Source organism: Vulpes lagopus, chromosome 10 (genome assembly GCF_018345385.1).
Source record: "Vulpes lagopus strain Blue_001 chromosome 10, ASM1834538v1, whole genome shotgun sequence".
Classification (NCBI taxonomy): Eukaryota; Metazoa; Chordata; class Mammalia; order Carnivora; family Canidae; genus Vulpes; species Vulpes lagopus.
In genome coordinates, this window is record NC_054833.1 from 88351228 (window position 1) to 88369413 (window position 18186).

An 18186-nucleotide genomic window follows, 5' to 3' on the forward strand; every position below is an offset into this window, starting at 1 on the left:
GCCTGATTAGGGCTTTCGGGGTCACCCGGTTGTCAGAGAGGGACAGGATTCCGGACAGCAGAAGTGAGGACCCGGCCACAGTCGGTGACCAGCGCATCAAGCTCGCCCCTCGGGCCCTCACGGGCCTCCCCGGCTTGGGACAGTTTCCTCGAAGTAGTGGCTCTGAGCGTTGGTGGCAGCAAGAGTAGGGGAGCCCTGTGGCCTCCCCGGCCGCCAGGTGTAAAGCCCGTGTCATGTAAAGAGGAGGAGAGACAAATGAGGAAATGATTCTGCTCATAAAAGGGCCATTTTCAGCATTCAAATTGCATGGGCATTGTTTATTTTTATTGATAATTTGCAGTTTAATCTTCCCATACTAGAGTTGGAGGGATTCGTTACTTGGAACAGCCTCTGTATTCAAGAAACACAGTGGGCACAGCACAGAACCTTTGTGGGGCCAGGGATATATAATAATATAATATAACATAATATAATATAATATAATTTATATTATATATATTTTTTGGACTGAATTAATGCTCATAGAGTGTGATCAGGATGGCCAGATGGTCTGGTAAATATTTGTGTTTGTGTATTAAAATTCTATTTCATTATTCTAAATTTCACTTTCATGTTTTCACTCTTCATTTTCACTTTAAATTTCACTTTCATATTTTTTATGACATTCAAAAATGACTTTTAAGCATTCTTCTTAGAATAACCTTTCATGGATAGCTTTTAATAAATGTGTTCTTGAAATGAAAATAGTAACACTGATCCCCCGATTTGAAAATGAACCCTCAGGGAAGACTTTTTCAAGTCCAGGTTTCATTTCTGGTTTAGCTGCTAGAGGTAAGGCAGCGGTCTGGTCTCATTTTTGCTAGGACAGGCCGCAGGCTGTGTTCTAAAGCCAGGGGGTGGTGGGCAGGTGACAAAGTGAAGCGATCACCTCGTAGGCAGAGATATGAGCTATCCACATAATTCATTTTAAGTAAGGTCGAAAAGATTCCCCTTTTCAAAAATATGCTTCCACCATGTGCTGTTTAAATCTGAAATTCATCCAAAGTGGGCCATGGTTCTTCATTACAAAATGAAAGGCAAGGTTTCTAGCGCCCGTGCACTTAGGTTCACGTTATGGGGGTAGAATGGGATAGGAAAAGGTGGCGCCCTGGGCTGCTGGGCTGGAAGAGGGCAAGGAGCAGGGAGTGGGGGTGGAGCTGTGACCGGACAGGTGAGGTCAGGTCAAGCTCTCTCACGCACCTGTGCTAAAGGTCCGCCCTTTAAGGAGATGGTCTTATGCGGTGTTCCAACGGGCACTTTATTTTTGTAGTTTTAATGAATGAGTGAAGATCCAGGGAATGCTAACAGCCACTTGGGTTTGGGGGTTTTGTTCTTGTTTTTTTAAGATTTTATTTATTTGAGAAAGAGAGAGCACAAGCAGGGGGAGTGGCAGAGGGACCAGGAGAAGCAGACTCCCCTCTGAGCAGGGAGCCCGATGTGGGGCTCAATCCCAGGATCCTGGGAGCATGATCCGAGCTAAAGGCAGATGCTTAACCAACTGAGCCACCCAGGTGCCCTCACCTGGGTTTTTAAAGACAAGACTGGCCAAAGGACAGATTTTTCTGGAATATTTACTATGGGCTGAGCTAACACAGGAGGGAGAGAATCAAGAAGTTTAGCTTTTTAAAAAAAAATAAGTTTCACTTAATCTTCATAAATGAATTCTTAAAAATGTATTTACTTTAGAGAGAGAGCATGGTGGGGTGCAGAGGGAGAGGGAGAGAGAGAATCTTAAGCAGATTCCCTACTGAACATAGACCTCCCCCAACGAGGGGCTCTTTTTTTCAAGATTTATTTATTTGTTTATTTATTTTAAAGAGAAAGGGAGCAGGGGAGGGGCAGAAGGAGAGGGAGAGAGAAACTCAAGCAGACTCCTGAGCATGGAGCCCAAGGTGGGGCCCAATCTCATGACCCTGAGATCATGATCTGGGCTGAAATCAAGATTCAGAAGCTTAACCAACTAAGTCAACCCAGTGGTTATGATTTTAATGAAGTGTTATTTGCCTACACAATTCTTGGGTATCTCTGTTCCTGTTTTAGAGATAGCATGATAGTTTTCTAAAGTCACAAGATAAGTTACAGAAATAAGAGCAGACTGGGTCTCTGGGTATGTCCTTCCCTGGCATCTCTCAGCAGGGCCACAGGCCCTTCTTGGTCAGCTAATTCCTTCCTGATGGCTTCCTCTCTCACCTCGCTGACCTGGTGCCCAACTGTTGCACATACAGCTCCTTTACACAGGTAGTTCCCCCTGTGTAGGACACCTTCCCTCTACTTCCCACCCAACTTGGGGGCAGGAACTTTGTCTTTCCTTTATCTTTATGACCTCAGAGACTTGGTACTTAGTGCTCAGCCAAATGGGAGGATAGGTGGACAGGTGGACGGCTGGATGCATGGATGTTTGGAAAGGTGGATGGGTAGACAAGTAGATTAGAAGATGAGTGGGTGGATATGTGTTATGGGTGTGGTTGGATGGGTGGATAAGTAGGTGGAAGGGAGAATGGATGGATAGATGGATGGGTTGGTGGGTTAACACAGTGCTCTGAATCCTGCTAGAGTGTCTCTAAAGAAAATCACTTCCACCACTGGTGTCTTGCAAACAGAAGGAAGACAATCCTTGTGTAGGGTGGGGGGGGGGAATTTAGGATACAAATCTGGAGTGATGAAGCATTTCCTGAGTGCTTCATAAAGAAGTTATGGACTTGTGATAGCGTGATGGAAGGCAGTAAGTTAATATCAGGGATAAGGGCCTCATTTTTAAAGCTTAAAAGTAATTTTGAAAAAAAAAATCCTGTATTATTGATCTTGGTAAATAACAAATGTCCTTATCAGGAAGCCCATCAATGTTGGGCATGTTGTCTTGGGTTTGGGGCCTACTTCTCACGCAGGACTTAAAAGGAAATGTAGGCAATTACTGTTTTGTGAGGCGAATGAGGTGAGCTGTCAGAGGCCAGACTGAATCCTAGAAGGCTCCCCTCTGATGATTTTATCTGCCTCTTTACCTCTGATCTTGGTGGCCTTCCTCTCTCTATGCTTAATAAAATTGACATTGGTTAAAATGCACAGGTCAACATACTAGAATCTGTTCTTTTAACAGTTACAATCTCGATTAATTCCAAAGCAGCGAGAACCAGTTGCACCTGGGGCAGGACTCTGTGTGGCCAATTGCAAACCCCAGGGGGTCTGGGGGCCTGAGGGAGACTAATTCCCCACCCAGGGCCCGGGCATTATGAAAATTGCTCTAAAAAATGATTTGAGGATGGAAGATATCTATTTCTCACCCTCCGTGGTTCTTTTTGTCTCCCTCACTTGTGTGTGTGTGTGTGTGTGAGTGTAAGTGTGTGTGTGTGTGTGTACAGTATCCCTATTCAGGGAGTCATCTATGGCATGTGGGATTCAAGGTGTTTGGTTTATCTCTTTAAAAGAGAGCATTTTCAAACACAATAAATCTCAGTTCTCCTGATGACTAAAAAATGTCATTCATCCGTTGGTGCTGTAAGGAAAGGCTTGGAACTAAATGCACGCATCTGCTTTTAGACCAGGGCCCCAGCCTCCCAGGAAGAGGAGACACAAGTTTTAGGCAAGGTGACCGCTGTGACTTTCCATCCCATGAAAGAAGGGTTGTCCCACAGCTGTGCACAGGCGCTCAGGGTACCTGTAGGTGGGTCCTGCCGCAAGCCTGGGCTCCCCACCACTCTGCTCCCCTGGGACCTGCAGGCCAGGGCAGAGTTTGTCCTGAAATGAGCTGTGGGCCCTAAAATAGGCTGGCACCCCCTCAGAACCATGGGGTTCCTGGCCGCCCTCAGTTCCTAGGAGGCTCCTTGCTTGGCCCTCCTCATGGAGCCTCTTTAGGGGAAGGTCCCCTTGAGTTTTAGTGCAGGGACCTGCAGGACCGGGCTCCTCCCTCTGAGCAGGGACAGGGCCCCAGCTGTGGTCTCCTGAGCCACGTTGGACACGGGCCCTGGCGACATCTTCCGCCAGCAGTAGGCCTCCTCTCTGGGGGCACAGCAGTCGCCTCTAAGAACTCACCCCTCCTCATATGAAAAGGAGGAGCAGGTGCCACCAGTCGGGAGGGGGTGGAGGGAGCCACCTGGAAAAGCTGATTCTCACCGTGGAGGCTCCAGTGAGTAACTGCCGCCCCCGGACGGGCTTTCCCCACAGGAACATCCACCGGCCCCCCCTACGATGATCCCCCCGGCGAGCAGCACCCCTCCAGGAGAGGCCCTGTTCCCCAGTTTGGCTCCTCAGGACTTCTGGAGGTCTCAGGTCTCAGGCTACTCGGGGTCCGTTACCCGGCACATCAGCCATCGAGCCAACAACTTCAAACGGCACCCCAAGAGGAGGAAGTGCATTCGTCCTTCCCCGCCCCCGCCCCCCAACACCCCGTGTCCCATCGAGCTGGTGGACTTTGGGGACCTGCACCCCCAGAGGTCCTTCCGGGAGCTGCTCTTCAACGGCTGCATTCTCTTTGGCATCGAGTTCAGCTATGCCATGGAGACAGCGTACGTGACCCCCGTGCTCCTGCAGATGGGCTTGCCTGACCAGCTCTACAGTCTGGTGTGGTTCATCAGCCCCATCCTTGGTGAGCCCCAGCTCAGCCCCGCTGGTGGATGGCCTCCGGAAACCTATGGAAGCTTCCAGAAGCCCGAGTTGAAGCAGCTAGAGGGTCAAGGGAGGAGCAAGAGTTAAGTTCCACTCATTAGTTTGGGGTTGTGGGAAAACACAGGAAGGGTCACCACACCCCGTGTTTTAAGTGACTCCCTCTAAACAGGCCGTAGACCAGGAATTTCACAGACCCCAAGGATCACCACCATCCTCACAGAGCTGTCACTGGAGAATCCAAGCAATGAATTTAGCTTGATGTGGTTTGAGTCTGGGCGGCCCTGGAATTTCTTGGATTGCCAAGGGAGCTCACGGCTGCTTAGTACCTTGTAGGGGCCTAGGTAGAAGATCTGAGCTGTTCCAAGAGTCTGTCTTTTGTTTTTCTAGCTTAGGGTTGTGTGCTCCAAGTTTCATTATCTATTCGTTTGACGCCCTGGGATCTTCCGGTGCAGGTGTTTGAGGGCTGGGACCAGGCTGTCTCTGTCCAGCCAGGTATGCCCAGGGGACCCCAGCGATGACCTCTGAACTGCTCTCTTTCAGGATTCCTACTGCAGCCACTGTTGGGTGCTTGGAGTGACCGGTGTACCTCAAGGTTTGGAAGGAGACGCCCTTTCATTCTTGTCCTGGCTATAGGTCTGTTGTTTTGGAATTGAAATAAAGTGGAAAAAAAAAAAAAAAGAAAGAAAGAAAGGCCCCAGCTGCTTCCTCTTAGCAAAATCTGACAGTGTTGACCCAGGCAGTGATGCAGATAATTTCACAGGCGAGGTGGCAGGGAGTGTCCAAAACCTGGCCTGAGTTAACTGCAGCAAGTTATCACTGATTTTTTTAAGAACAAGTTAATAAAGTTTATGTCATTCCCGCCCTGCTTGACAAAATAAAAACCCTGATCCAAGTGGGGAAAAAAACTCATGGTGAGTCTGCAGGTGACTTTTCCAAAGGGCTCTGCTCGGTGTTTGGTGAAAAAGGCATCCTTGGGCCCTAGAGACTCCCCACTGAAGCGGCGGGTGCAGGGGCAGAGCTGCTCTGCGTTTCCTGGCGGCGTGACTCTGCTTCTCTGTCCGCAGGGGCATTGCTGGGCCTCTCGCTCCTGCTCAACGGCCGGGACCTGGGCACGGCGCTGGCCGACTCGGCCGACGACCACAAGTGGGGCCTCCTCCTGACCGTGTGCGGGGTGGTGCTGATGGACTTCAGCGCTGACTCCGCGGACAACCCCAGCCATGCCTACATGATGGATGTGTGCAGCCCCGCCGACCAGGACCGCGGCCTCAACATCCACGCCCTGCTGGCAGGTAGGTCTCCGGGCCGCGTGTGCACTCCCGCACGCCCTGGTGCAAAAAACAAGTCGATACAACTCCAATATATGGAAGAACGTGGCGTGCTTGAACATATGTATTTCAAACAATATTGTTCAGCAACACTATGGAGTGCTGATCTCTACGCATGTACGTGTACGAACTATACGTGTAGCCACATGTGTGATGTGTAAGTATCCGTGCATGTGGTTATATGCGCTCTTTATTCTCATTGTTCGAGGAGTTAGGTTCTGTAGTCACCATGAGCCCTGAATTAGCCGGTCCTGAGTCACTGCCCCTAGGGAAACTACAGGGTCAGCTTCCTGTGAACCTCTGGTCACATATTCCGTCCCAAGCAACCGGTCCGTACCTAAACTTGTCTTATGTGTTTCAGTTTAAAGACACCTTTTGGACGTACACCATAGACTCACTAACAAGGAGCGCATGGCAACAGCACCATAACGCATGCCTGAACAAGGCTTGCCAGACACACGTATTTGCTTCGTAAGACACATCACAGCCTTCTTGGACTTACGAACAAGAGACAGCTGTGCAGGGGCACCTGAGGGGGCTCAGTTGGCTAAGCGTCGGCCTCTGGCTCAGGTGATGATCTCAGTCAGGGTCTTGGGATCAAGCCCCGTGTCAGGCGCCCTGCTCAGTGGAGAGTCTGCTTCTCCCTCTCCCTCTGCCCTTCCCCCTGCTTGTGCTCTCTCTCTCTGTCTCAAATAAATAAATAAAATCTAAAGAGAGAGAGAGCAGTACATCAGTATTACACGTGGGGGCTGTTTTAAACAGTGATGTCACCAAAAAGGGGGGGGGGCAAAAAATCTGCAGAAACGTGGCACCATATAGACTACAAAAAAGGTTGCTTATTCCCAGTCTTGATGGTTGAAATAGGAAAGCAGAGCATCACCTTGTTTGGCCTCCTCTGGGACCTTGTGTGTCGGGCAACTCGGTTTTCGCTGCTCTGCACGTATCTGAGAGTGATTGTGTATGGAGTGTGGATTGACTAGAGTCACAGGTACATTTTAGTGAGCAGGTAAATTGGCAAATACAGATTCTGCACGTGATGAGGAGTCGCAAACACATGCGTGCCGCGTGCAACGGTGTGTGCTTGAGGCAAACGGGAGAAGGGTGCCCGTGGAGGTCAGATAGGAGGCGGAGTGACCAGGGAGCCCCAGGGCCTGTGCAATTAGAAGGGCGAGGATTAACCTCAGTGACTGCGCAGCACAGAAACCTTCAGGAGAACTGACTGCAGGACACTCCGAGAGTTCAGTGTGATGTCTGCCCGTCAAAGTTTCCTATAAAATTCAGTACTTCCAGCGTTCTTACATAAAACACGTACCTTGTTCAAAATAAAATGCAATAAAGCAATCCCTTTTAAAATAGCATTGGAGAGTATTTCTAAAGGTCAAGGGGAAGATGTAACAAGACCGGGTCTTGGAGGACCTGGGTGTGGAGGCAGGAGGCCCGCACGCGGCTGGAGGCCGGTTCCAGAACCTGGAAGCCTGAATCCATTCTGGGCTTTGCCTCCTGTTCATTGTGTGACATTGGGCAAACTGCTCGGTCTGTCCAGTCCCAGTTGGTTCTTCTAGCAAATGCCACTACCTGCCTCTACTTACACACATGCGTACATCAGGGTCCGGGGAACTTCTGCAGGGGTCTCAGCCGGGCCAGTGCTGGGGTGTGGAGGGTAGCAAGAAGGGTTCTGCTTTTAACCTTATAGTCTTCTGTATTGTGTCTTTTCTTTAAAGATTTCTTTATTTTGGAGAGAGAGAGAGAGAGAGAACACACACAGGTGCCCGGGGGTGGGGGAAGAAGGGCAGAGGGAGGGAGACTCTCCAGCAGACTCCATGCCCAGCACAGAGCCTGACATGGGGCTTGATCTCAGGACTCTGAGATCATAACGTGAGCCGAAATCAAGAGTTGCTGCTTAACCAACGGAGCCACCCGGGAGCCCCTCTTTTCTTTTTTTATTGTGCTAAAATACACATAATATAAAATATTATGTATCTTATTAAGATACATATCTTATTAAGATATTAAGATATTATATATCTTAACCAATTTTAAGTGTACAGTTCGGTGGCATCCAGCACATTCACACTGGGGTGCAGCCATCACCACCATCCACTCCCACACCTTTCTCATCCTGTAAAACTGAAACTCTGTCCGCTCTGAACCCTGACTCCCCATTCCCCACCTCCAGCCCCCAGGATCCCATCATATACTCTCTCTGTCTCTGTAACTTTGGCAACTTTGAGCACCTTACATGGATGGCATCACACAGTACTTCTCTTTTTGTGACTGGCTGATTTCACTTGGGGTGATCGTCATCCCCGCCGCAGCAGGTGTCAGCATGTCCTTCATATATAAGGCTGAATAACACTCTACTGTGTGTCCAGATCCTATTTTGTTATCCTTTCACCTGCTGGTGGACGCCAGTGGCTCCCACGTTTCAGCTGTTGTGACTCGTGCTGCTACGAATAGGGGTGTGCAGATGTCTCTTCAAGACCCTGCTTTCAGTTCTTTTGGCTAGAAACCCAGAAGTGAAATTACTGGATCATATGGTAATTCTATTCTATATTTTCTGAGGAGCCTCCCTACTGCATTCCGTGGCAGCTGCCCCGTCTTACACCCCACCAGCAGTGCACCGGGCTCCTATTTCTCTACATCTTGCCAACGCTTGTTACGGTTTTTGCTACAACCCATCCTCATGAGTTGAGGTGGGATCTCCTCGTGGTTTGGATTTGCATTTCCCCGCAGGCTAGGGATGCTCTCTGTGTGCTTCTTGGCCCTCGGTATGTCTTCTTTGGAAAAATAGACACTAAATAGATATGTAAGTTCTTTGCCTTGTTTGAATCAGGCCGTTTGTTTTATCGCGGCTGAGTTGTTCACACGATTTCTTTCCTGTGAGAATACATTTGCTTCAGTCATTGTTTTTTATTATTATTTTTTAAACAAGTAATCCTTGTTTTTTCTTTTTCTAAGACCCCATTGATTTATTCATGAGAGACACAGAGCGAGAGAGACAGAGGGAGAAGCAGGCTCCATGCAGGGAGCCCGACATGGGACTCGACTCTGGGTCTCCAGGATCACAACCCCGGCCGAAAGTGGCGCTAAACTGCTGAGCCACCTGGGCTGCCCCAGTCATTGTTTTTTAAAAAGTGATTAATAAAGGTCATCTCACAGCTGATGTTATTTAAGGGCCACAAAATAGCAATTATGTCTTCAAAAGAGGTGGGAAGAAGCTAACTGGGACCATGAACACGGGAAGGTAAGAATAAGAAGAGTCGGGGGCAGCATGAAATTCAAAGGCCCATAAGGACAGCTGGGGACAGATGAAAGGGCCATAGGAGGAAACCATTAAGAAGTAGATTCAGGGCCACATGCCATCTTTAGGGACCTGGAGAAGGATGAATTTTTCCGTAGAAGTCACAGCTTAAAAGTGGCTGGTTCTCCCCGGAGCAGAAGGTGACCAGATCGCAGCAGCCGGTTGAAGACAGGTTCCTCTCCAGGAGCAGAGTTAAATGGAGAGAACTCGGCTCCCAACCAGGAGACGGGCTCAGAACGTTGCTGAACTCAAAATAAAACAACACACCAGATCCCTGGTGTAGCAGGGAAGGGGGCTGGAGGTGCTGGGGACGTGGGAACTTGGGAGCCGGCGGCGGCGGGGAGACCACACTTCCTGAGCTCAGTAGATGGGGTGCTGCTGGTGGGGTGCGAGGAGGCACCACCCGCGTCTTTACGCGGTGCCGCATGCATCAGTGTGCCGTGCACCTGCTCCCCGAGGCCGAGGCCGTGGGAGGCAGCAAGCAGGAGCAGAGGAAGGGCCCAGATCCCTGCAGCCCTGTTGCTCCCTGATGGCTTGCCGACCTGGAGGGTTAGTCACCGGGGTGGCCATCCTTGGTCACCAGTAGGATGCCGGCATCAGGAGAGTAAGACCGGGGTGGCCACGTAAATCCCCTCCGCCCAACTGTGTCAGAGACCAGATCTTCCATATTTGCCTCCCCCAAGGGGAATGTGACCCAGTGTAGAGACCGTCAGTGTTCCAGCAAGGCCACGTGTAAGTGGGACAGAGGTGGACAGGCGGTCACTGTGCCCCTTGCTCTGGAGCCAGGCAGGCCCAGTAGGTGGCCCTCGAGCGGGAGAGGGGGCACCCCGAGGGGGTCCCCCTGGGAATCCCATTCTCACTCTCCCTTGTGCTGGGGTTTAGGAGGGACCGATGCTGTATCTGGATCCTCGCAGGGATTTGGCCACTTGAGTGAGACTCAGAACCACGACTCTCGAGGGCCCCCCACCGAGGGTCTCCTGCCCCCGCACCACCTGCAGGGGGTCAGCCAGGGGGACTTAATCCTGCTTCTGTCCTCAGGCCTCGGAGGAGGATTCGGCTACGTGGTTGGGGGCATCCACTGGGACAAAACTAGCTTCGGGAGAGCCCTGGGCGGGCAGCTGAGGGTGATCTACATCTTCACCGCGGTCACCCTGAGCGTCACCACCGTCCTGACCCTGCTCAGCATCCCTGAGAGACCCCTGCGGCCCCCTGGTGAGAAGAAGGCCACCATGAAGAGCCCCAGCCTCCCGCTGCCACCGTCCCCGCCCGCGCTGTGCGAGGAAGGCGCGGGCGAGCCCCTGCCCTGTCCCCCGGCCCCCGGCCTGTACGCCGGCCTGTCCAGCCCCATCTCCCCGCTCAGCCCCCTCACGCCCAAGTACGGCAGCTTCACCAGCCGCGACGGCTCCCTGACGGGGATCAACGAGTTCGCCTCATCCTTTGCCACGTCCAACATAGACAGCGTGCTCATTGACTGCTTCACGGGCGCCCCCGACGGCGCCCCGCGGCAGGCCCTGAGCGTCAGCTTCCCCCGGGCCCCCGACGGCTTCTACCGCCAGGACCTCGGGGACAGGCGGGAGGCAGCCCTGGTTGGGGGCCCCGACGGGGACGTGCTGAGGGTGGGCTCCCTGGACACCCCCAAGCCCCGCTCGGCCGGGATCCTGAAGAGACCCCAGACCTTGGCCCTCCCGGACGCAGCCGGAGGGGGGGGCCCCGACACCAGCCGCCGGAGGAACGTGACCTTCAGTCAGCAGGTAAAAGCGAGGGTGGGGGTAGGGGCATGGGACGGAGGGCACTGCGTGTTGTCCCCCCTCAGCAGTTAGAGGGAGGGGGATTGTGGCTCTGGAAAGACCCCCCACCCCGAGCTCCTCCCCCGCTGGAGGCGTTGGAAGGTCGGTGGAACTAAGCCAACAAGGCCTGGGCGTGAGGGGTGGTGAGACTGGGCCCACCGCGTCAGAGGGACACTCGTTTGAAACGTGGTCATGTCTGCCCAAAGGCAGGTCAGGCCAGGAGGTTCCCGGGGTGACTCTGTCAGGAGCATCCTTAGTGTCGTCCCCAGTGTCCATGCGCTTGGGCTGTGGTGTCTGGTGCCAGCAGGTCTAAGTCTCCCCCAGGGGTGGGCTCCGAACAGAACGTCTGGCAGACGATCCTGGGTCCTCCTGGGCTCCTGGAGGCTGTCAAAGCTCTGGATTCTACAAGGTAGTGCGTGGCACAGTCAGTGCAGGTGAAGAACCTTCCAGAAGGCTGTTGGTGTCGTATTTAGTGTAGGTCAGATGGGCTGAAAGGCCACCAACTGACAGGTGGGCTTTTAAGCAGCATCAGAGTCAGGAGGTCACCTCAAACAAAAGAAAGGCTACCCTGACGCTTGAAGTGGACGTAATCGTCCTGGGCCCGCCTGCCCTCAGGGGAGTCACAGGGTGAGAGAGGATTCCAGGAGGAATTCGGAGTTTCTTGAAAGGGAGTTCGACCTGCGGGGCCGAGGCAGGCAGCCTGGAGGCCGGGGAGCTCGGAAGCGCGGCCTGCTGACCTGACCCGACCCGACTGGCGGGCGGCGTGGGGCCATGTCTCCCGTGGAGCCTGGGAGGGCCTGCTCCTCGGCCGGGGTCTGTGCTCCGGGAAGGGCTGCCTCCCGGGGGGCAGCTGCATTTTCTGTCCCCGGGTCACCCTCCAGCACCTGTGTCTGGTTTGCTCTCCTGTGGGGCGCTGGCGGCTGGCTGGTCGTCATGCCACCTCCACAGCCCCAGGGAGGAACCGTCCTCCTGCGGAGGCACGTGGCATCCTTGTGGGGAAAGCTCGAGAACACCTCTGGAGCTCAGGACTGGAAAAGGCCTGAAGAAGCGAAAATCGCTGGAAGGCTGGGGGGTCCGCTTATGGCCGGAACAGAGGTTCCTCTCAGGCCTCGAACCTCACCCTCCGTCACTGATGACAGGAGGGCTCTCGACCAGGCCTCTTGGCAGCCCTGCGTCATCCAGTGCCGCTTCACTACATCCCACCTGGCTTCGGGATCCAGTTCTGTAGTTGTGGTCGGGGCTGTCGTCGGAATCCTCTCTTCCGGTTCCTTCCCCAGGGGGGCACCATGTAGGAGGCAGCTCCTTGAGGAGAGTCAGTCACGGGCCACGGGCAACGTGGCCGGCCTCGGGCGGGCACAGCGGTGGCCTTTTAGCCTCCTCCTCCTCCGCCGGCAGCCACGGGACGAGCTCCTGGGTCGTGGCTGCCTGGGGACCCCGTGCCGTGGGCTCTTAGCTGCCCTGCGTGGCCCCGCTGGTGACAGCAGCCCCAGTGCCCCTGTGGAGCCAGGGCAGCGCCGCCCCCCGCCCCCGCCGCTTGCAGAACCGTAGGTCACCTGGCTGGGGTCTGCACCAGCGACCCAGGCGAGCGACCCCGGAGCGGCGCCCCCTTGGCCTGGGGCAGTGAGCAAAGCAAATCAGTGAGCGGGTGTGGTGGGGGGGACTCCCGGGCCCCAAAGCAAGCAGCCCCGCGCCCAGGGCTGAGGTAAGTGTGTCTGCTGCCTGCACCTGCTCAGGGCCGCCGCGGCCTCTGTGGGGGTCGGGCCCCCTGGGAGAATTCTGAGCAGATCCCCCAGCCGCCCCCGCGCAGCCCTCTGCGCCTTACTCCGAGCGGGCGGGGCTCTTGGGACATCCAGGTTCGGACTGGCCCTTACTTCCCGTGTTTCCAGTGTCTTTCATGTTCGAGCAGGTAGTCACTGGCGCTCGGCGGCACCCATCTCTCATGCCACCAAAGGGTGGGCGCGTCCTCGGGTGCCCCGTGGCCCAGGGTGCCGCTCGGCGCTGGGCGTTCAGCTGGCACCAGCAGGAGCGCGAGCCCGGCAGGATCTGTGCGGCTTCCTTTTCAGGTGGCCAATATTTTACTGAACGGCGTGAAGTACGAGAGTGAGCTGGCGGGCTCCGGCGAGCCGGCGGGGCAGCCTCTGTCCATGAGGCACCTGTGCTTCACCATCTGCCACATGCCCAAGGCACTCCGCAATCTCTGCGTCAACCACTTCCTGGGTGAGCTCTCCGCAAACCTCGCCGTGCTCTGCGTGTCCCCACCCCCACCCCCGGCTCACGCTTTGCCATGGGGACATGCCGGGGACACGGCTCCCCGACCCCGGGCTCCCTCCCCAGCCGGCCTCCCGGGAAGCCCCGGAGCCCGTCCCGTCCTGGGGTGGGGGCGACATCGCCCATGCGGGTAGACTCCGTAGGTCCCATCGAGGGGAGGACGTGGTGTCGGGTGCCCCGGGGGGCTTCTCTGCAGGGGGCCAGACCGGTAGGTGCCCGGGGCCGCCCGAATGACGCCAGGTGCTCGGGCCGGAGGCACACCCCTTCCCCCCGGCCGACACCTGGTCTCCGCAGAGCCCGAATTCTGCTTACCAAGAGCTCTTCGGATAGCTCGCACCTCAGTGACGGACGCCACCGGTGGGGCCTGTACCTTGAGCCCGTCTGGGCCTCACTAGTGTGTTAGAGCCGAGGCGGCCGCACATACAGACACTCGCACGTGCCTGCCCGTGCCCGGCTCTGGCCTCGAGCCCCAGGCCTGACATTCCGATTGCCATTTCACTCCCTTCGGGATCTCCCTGCCGTCAGGTTGTTGAACCTCTGAGGATGATTAGGAATTTGAGATACTCTCGGGCTCTCCAATATTGTGGGATATAAATCAGGATGTCTTTCTGGAAGGCCATCTGGCAACAGGCAAGAATCTTAAAAATGTCCATAACCTTTATCCCAGTGACCCTACTCGATATTCCATGCAAGGCCATAAACAGAAATGTTATCAAGAATCTATGTGCCAGGTATTAGTCACAGCAGGATGGATAACAGCCAGACGCTGGGAAGCAGGGGTGCGGGGGGGGGGTGCAGGCCCAACAGCGGGAGAAGGGGTTCAATGTATTAATGTTGTGCCCACTTTGTGCAGCCTCGTGCTGCCGTTAACACGGGCTGTTTGAGAATACTCGCTGGCTTAGGAAGTCGTGCATGGTAACGATTGGGGTTCAAGAGGTCCCACAAGTGCCGTCCTCCCTTCCTCTACCGATGATGGAACTGACGCAGGAGCCCCGCGGTTCCTTCGTCCGAGAAGCCTGTGGGCCTCTGGCACCATTTGCACTTCCTAGCCTGCCGCTCTCGGCTAAGTGCCACCCTGTCATGCCAGCGGCTGCGGCTCCACTGGCATTTTCTTGTCCCCTTGCAGAGAGGCGAGTGGGAGCAGGATGAGGCGGTTAGAAGGAGTGAGGGCTTCGCTCCCTCCGGGCCATAGTGTTCAGAGAAAGAGCAGAACACGATCTCAGGCAACAGAGCCTGTGTTTATGAGGATACACATTTGCTTTAAAAAAGACTGGTAGGGGCCCTGCAATGGTTTAACAGAGGTAAAGTGATCTCTGGGTGTGAGGCTGTAGGTAATTTCTTCGTTAGGTTTTGAAGCCATAAAAACCGTGTATTACTCTGTATTTGGTAAAACCACCTATTGGCGAAAGAAGAGGTGGTAGCAGCGTCTTTGCCGGTGGTCACCAGCCCTTTCCCCTCCCAGGGTGGCTCTCATTTGAGGGGATGCTGCTCTTCTACACGGACTTCATGGGTGAGGTGGTATTTCAGGGAGACCCCAAAGCCCCGCACACGTCAGAAGAATATCGGAAATACAACAGCGGCGTCACCATGGGCTGCTGGGGGATGTGCATCTATGCCTTCAGCGCTGCCTTCTACTCAGGTACCCGCGCCCCAGGGAACAGGTGGGGGTGGGGGGCCCCTTGTGGGAATGACAGCTTTAGTGGGGTCCTTGGAATACTTTGAGTTGAGGGAGGTTTGTGACTTCACGATCGCAGGCAGAGCATCCCAATTTGGGGAACACTGTCATGGGACCACCTGTTGGGGCCAGCGGGGTGGCACTGCCCTGTGCTGGGCGATGGGGACCGGTGTCTATCCAGACCTGAGTAAGCCGGCAGGCAGAAAGGCCAGGCCCATAACTGAGGGCAAAGGGGAGCCCTAGGGACAAACACCGAGGTCACCCCCAGGCCGGTGGGCTGTCTGCCCACCCCCTCCACCCTTCCCACATTGGTTCGTGTGGCAAGTGGTCCAGAAGGAGGGAAGGAGCAGGTGAGAACGGGGTGGGGGGGCAGATGGGAGGGCATGTGGGGAGAGCCCAGGCCAGAGGCTGAGCTGACCTCGAGGTCTGTAGGGGGGAGCACAGGGGACACAGGAGGCCGAGCTGGATCCCTGCAGGGTGCCAGCGACCATCCCAGTGGGGACCTGGGTGATGGTGCCACCAGCAACTGTCATCTCAGGGTCAGCCCGCATGTTCCGTCAAGGGCCAGAGAAGGGGCGCTTTCGGCCTCGCAGGCCACATGGCCTCTGGGGAACCCCTGGACCCTGCCCCAGTGGCTCAGAGGCCACCACGGACAAGATGTTTCTGTCTAACAAGTGTGTGCGGTCAAGTCCCAGTAAAACCTCCTTTACGTTCAATAGAAATTGGAATTTCATATAATCTTCATGTGACACAAAATACTTGTCTTCTTTTGATTTTTCAAAACCATCTAAGAATATAAAAACCATCTTTAGCTCCGGGCGGTGTCCAGGCAGTGCTCCGGCCTGCTGGATTTTGCCTCCTGCCCTGTGTCCTGCCCCCCAAGCCTGTTTGGTGTTTTGGACCAAGATCCCTTCACCTGCACCCCCTGGGGCCTGCCGTCCCCTGGACCATGCTGGCCTGGGCACCCCTGGAACTGATGCCCCCTGCTCCCTCTCTGCAGGCTTTCTAGTGTGGGGCGAGCCACCTGCCAGACGTAGGCCCAGTCCTGGGGAGGTGGCCCAGGGAAACAGAGTGCCTGGGGCCACCGGGCAGAGCGTGACGCTCACCTTTTCCGGCCCGCAGCTATTCTTGAGAAGCTAGAAGAATACCTCAGCATCCGCACACTGTACTTTATCGCCTACCTGGCCTTTGGCCTGGGGACTGGGCTCGCCACCCTGTCCCGGAACCTCTACGTGGTCCTGTCACTCTGCATCACCTACGGGATTTTATTTTCCACCTTGTGCACCCTGCCCTACTCACTTCTGTGCGATTACTACCAGAACAAAAAGGTAAGTGCTTCCGTTTCTCTGCCTCGGGTCCTGAAAAGGCCGGCCAGGACCTGGCCTCCACCCCCCCAGCTGCCTGGAGGAACCCTACCTGAGAAATGGCCCTGGGAGCAGCTCCACGACGGGAATGAGGGGCCCGATCACACGCTAAGAATGTCCAAGCTGGGGTCCGCGGAGCAGAAACCCGAGTGGGTTGCTACCTCCGTTGGTGCCCCATTTGTTGGGGAAGTTGGGCGGCGAGGAGGGAGCAAGGGGAGGCTCACCCCTTCGTGTCCCCTGCTGTCAGGCTTCAGGGCCACTTGTTAGCCTCGGGCAAGGTGAACGAGCCACTCACCTGGGACACAAAAAAACTCAGTGATCAAGGTCAAGAATAGGTTAGCACAGTATTTCTAAAAAAGAGAATTAGTGCCAAAACTCCGTGCTGAACAAAATATCAGAACTTCAAGACAAGGTTAAATCACATCTCCGTGCCACACCACAGTGCAGATGGAGGCAAAAGGAAAAATCAGGAAAATCCATCCTGTCCTTATACAAAATTTTGACATTTTGCTCAGCATGGATCCTCCTCTGACAGCTTTGCTGAGATAGGAGTCACGGTACAACATCGTACGGTTCACCCATTTCAGGTGTGCAGTGTACTCTGAGACACTTTCGTCACTCCCAAGAGAAACCCCGTACCCATGAGCCATCGCCCTCCCCGTCCTTCCAGCCCAGGCCCCACCACCCCCCTCCTCTGCACTTGTCTGTCATGGAGACACGTCATGGAGACAAAATCATGCCACATGTGGCCTCCGTGTCTGGCTTCTGTCATGGGCGACCTGTTCCCAAGGAGCATCCATGTCGCAGCGTGTCAGGCCTTTGTTCCTTCTTGTGGCCAGTAGTGCTCCTGTCAAAGATTTTTTGCAGTAACTTGGAGATTTAAAGTACTGTATTAAAAGATCACCTTGACACCTGGGTTTCTTGCACCCCCTTTTAATTTGGGGCTCCTGTCGCCTCCCCCAGGCCTGGCCCCAGAGGCATCCTGAGTTGTTTTAGGGGGTTTGGAGTGTCTGATGACTTCAGCAGGGGCCAGCTTGGAGCACAGCATTTTTTTGTGAGATGTCAAAGTGGCCTGGAGCCCCTGGGTCCCTGGGTGGTAGCTGTAGCAGTCCCTCCAGACCCTTCTCTGCCAGCAGCTGGACTCCTGGCCCCACGTCAGGCAGGGGTCACGAGGACCGCACTTCCCCCTGGAGGGGACGGGGGACAGAACTATGACTGCTGCACCCCAGGGACCAAGAAGGGGAGGGGACATGAGCAGTGCTACCCCTGCTGGCTGGTGCTGTCCCCCTGTCAGTCCCCTGCAGCCCCAGAAACCCCTCGACTGGGAAGAACAGATGGGCCAGTTCTTGGTAGGAAGGGCCACCCTAACTGAATGTGGTCAGGCCCCTGGAAGCCTTGGGCCTCTTGCTCATAGAGTCTTCTAGACACTCACACTCCTGTGAGTCTCTGTTCAGCTGCAGGCTCAGGGCTGACCTGTGACCACCCCATCACAGCGGCCTTGCTGACTGTGTGCAGACGCAGGGATGGAAGGGGAGGCCAGTCTCCCTGGGACACATGAGGTGTGCATCCACAGAGCCGTCCCCGGGGTGGGGGCCGCACCGGTGTCTGCTGGCCCCCAGGTGGAGAACACACTGTACTTTGTGGGGGTGGCGCCAGCCATAGCTTCGGTGGGTGAGGGGGTCCTGTGCTGGGGAACAGAGTGAGGGGACCCACCCCGCCTCCTGCCACCATTGCTCCTGCAGCCCCGGTGGGGTGCGTGCGTGGCAGGGAGGGAGGGTGATGTGTCCACCCCTCGGGAAAATGGGCCAAGAGACTGTGAGGATATTTC

General features: G+C 55.0%; 1 protein-coding gene across 7 annotated transcripts in view; it reads left to right on the forward strand.

Annotated features, from left to right (window-relative positions):
* SLC45A1 (solute carrier family 45 member 1) overlaps positions 1-18186 on the forward strand; it is a 79702-nt gene that overhangs the window by 60710 nt on the left and 806 nt on the right. For 4 of the 7 annotated variants that reach the window (XM_041773078.1, XM_041773079.1, XM_041773080.1 and 1 more), the window contains 7 exons: positions 4198-4720; positions 5179-5271; positions 5703-5927; positions 10303-11015; positions 13115-13268; positions 14782-14958; positions 16117-16322. In XM_041773078.1, coding sequence (XP_041629012.1) covers positions 4222-4720; positions 5179-5271; positions 5703-5927; positions 10303-11015; positions 13115-13268; positions 14782-14958; positions 16117-16322 — 2067 coding nt within the window. In that variant the 5' untranslated portion in view covers positions 4198-4221. Of the gene's footprint in view, positions 1-4197; positions 4721-5178; positions 5272-5702; positions 5928-10302; positions 11016-13114; positions 13269-14781; positions 14959-16116; positions 16323-18186 lie in introns of those variants that run through there. The other 3 variants (XM_041773077.1, XM_041773081.1, XM_041773082.1) reach the window with 3 other exon arrangements.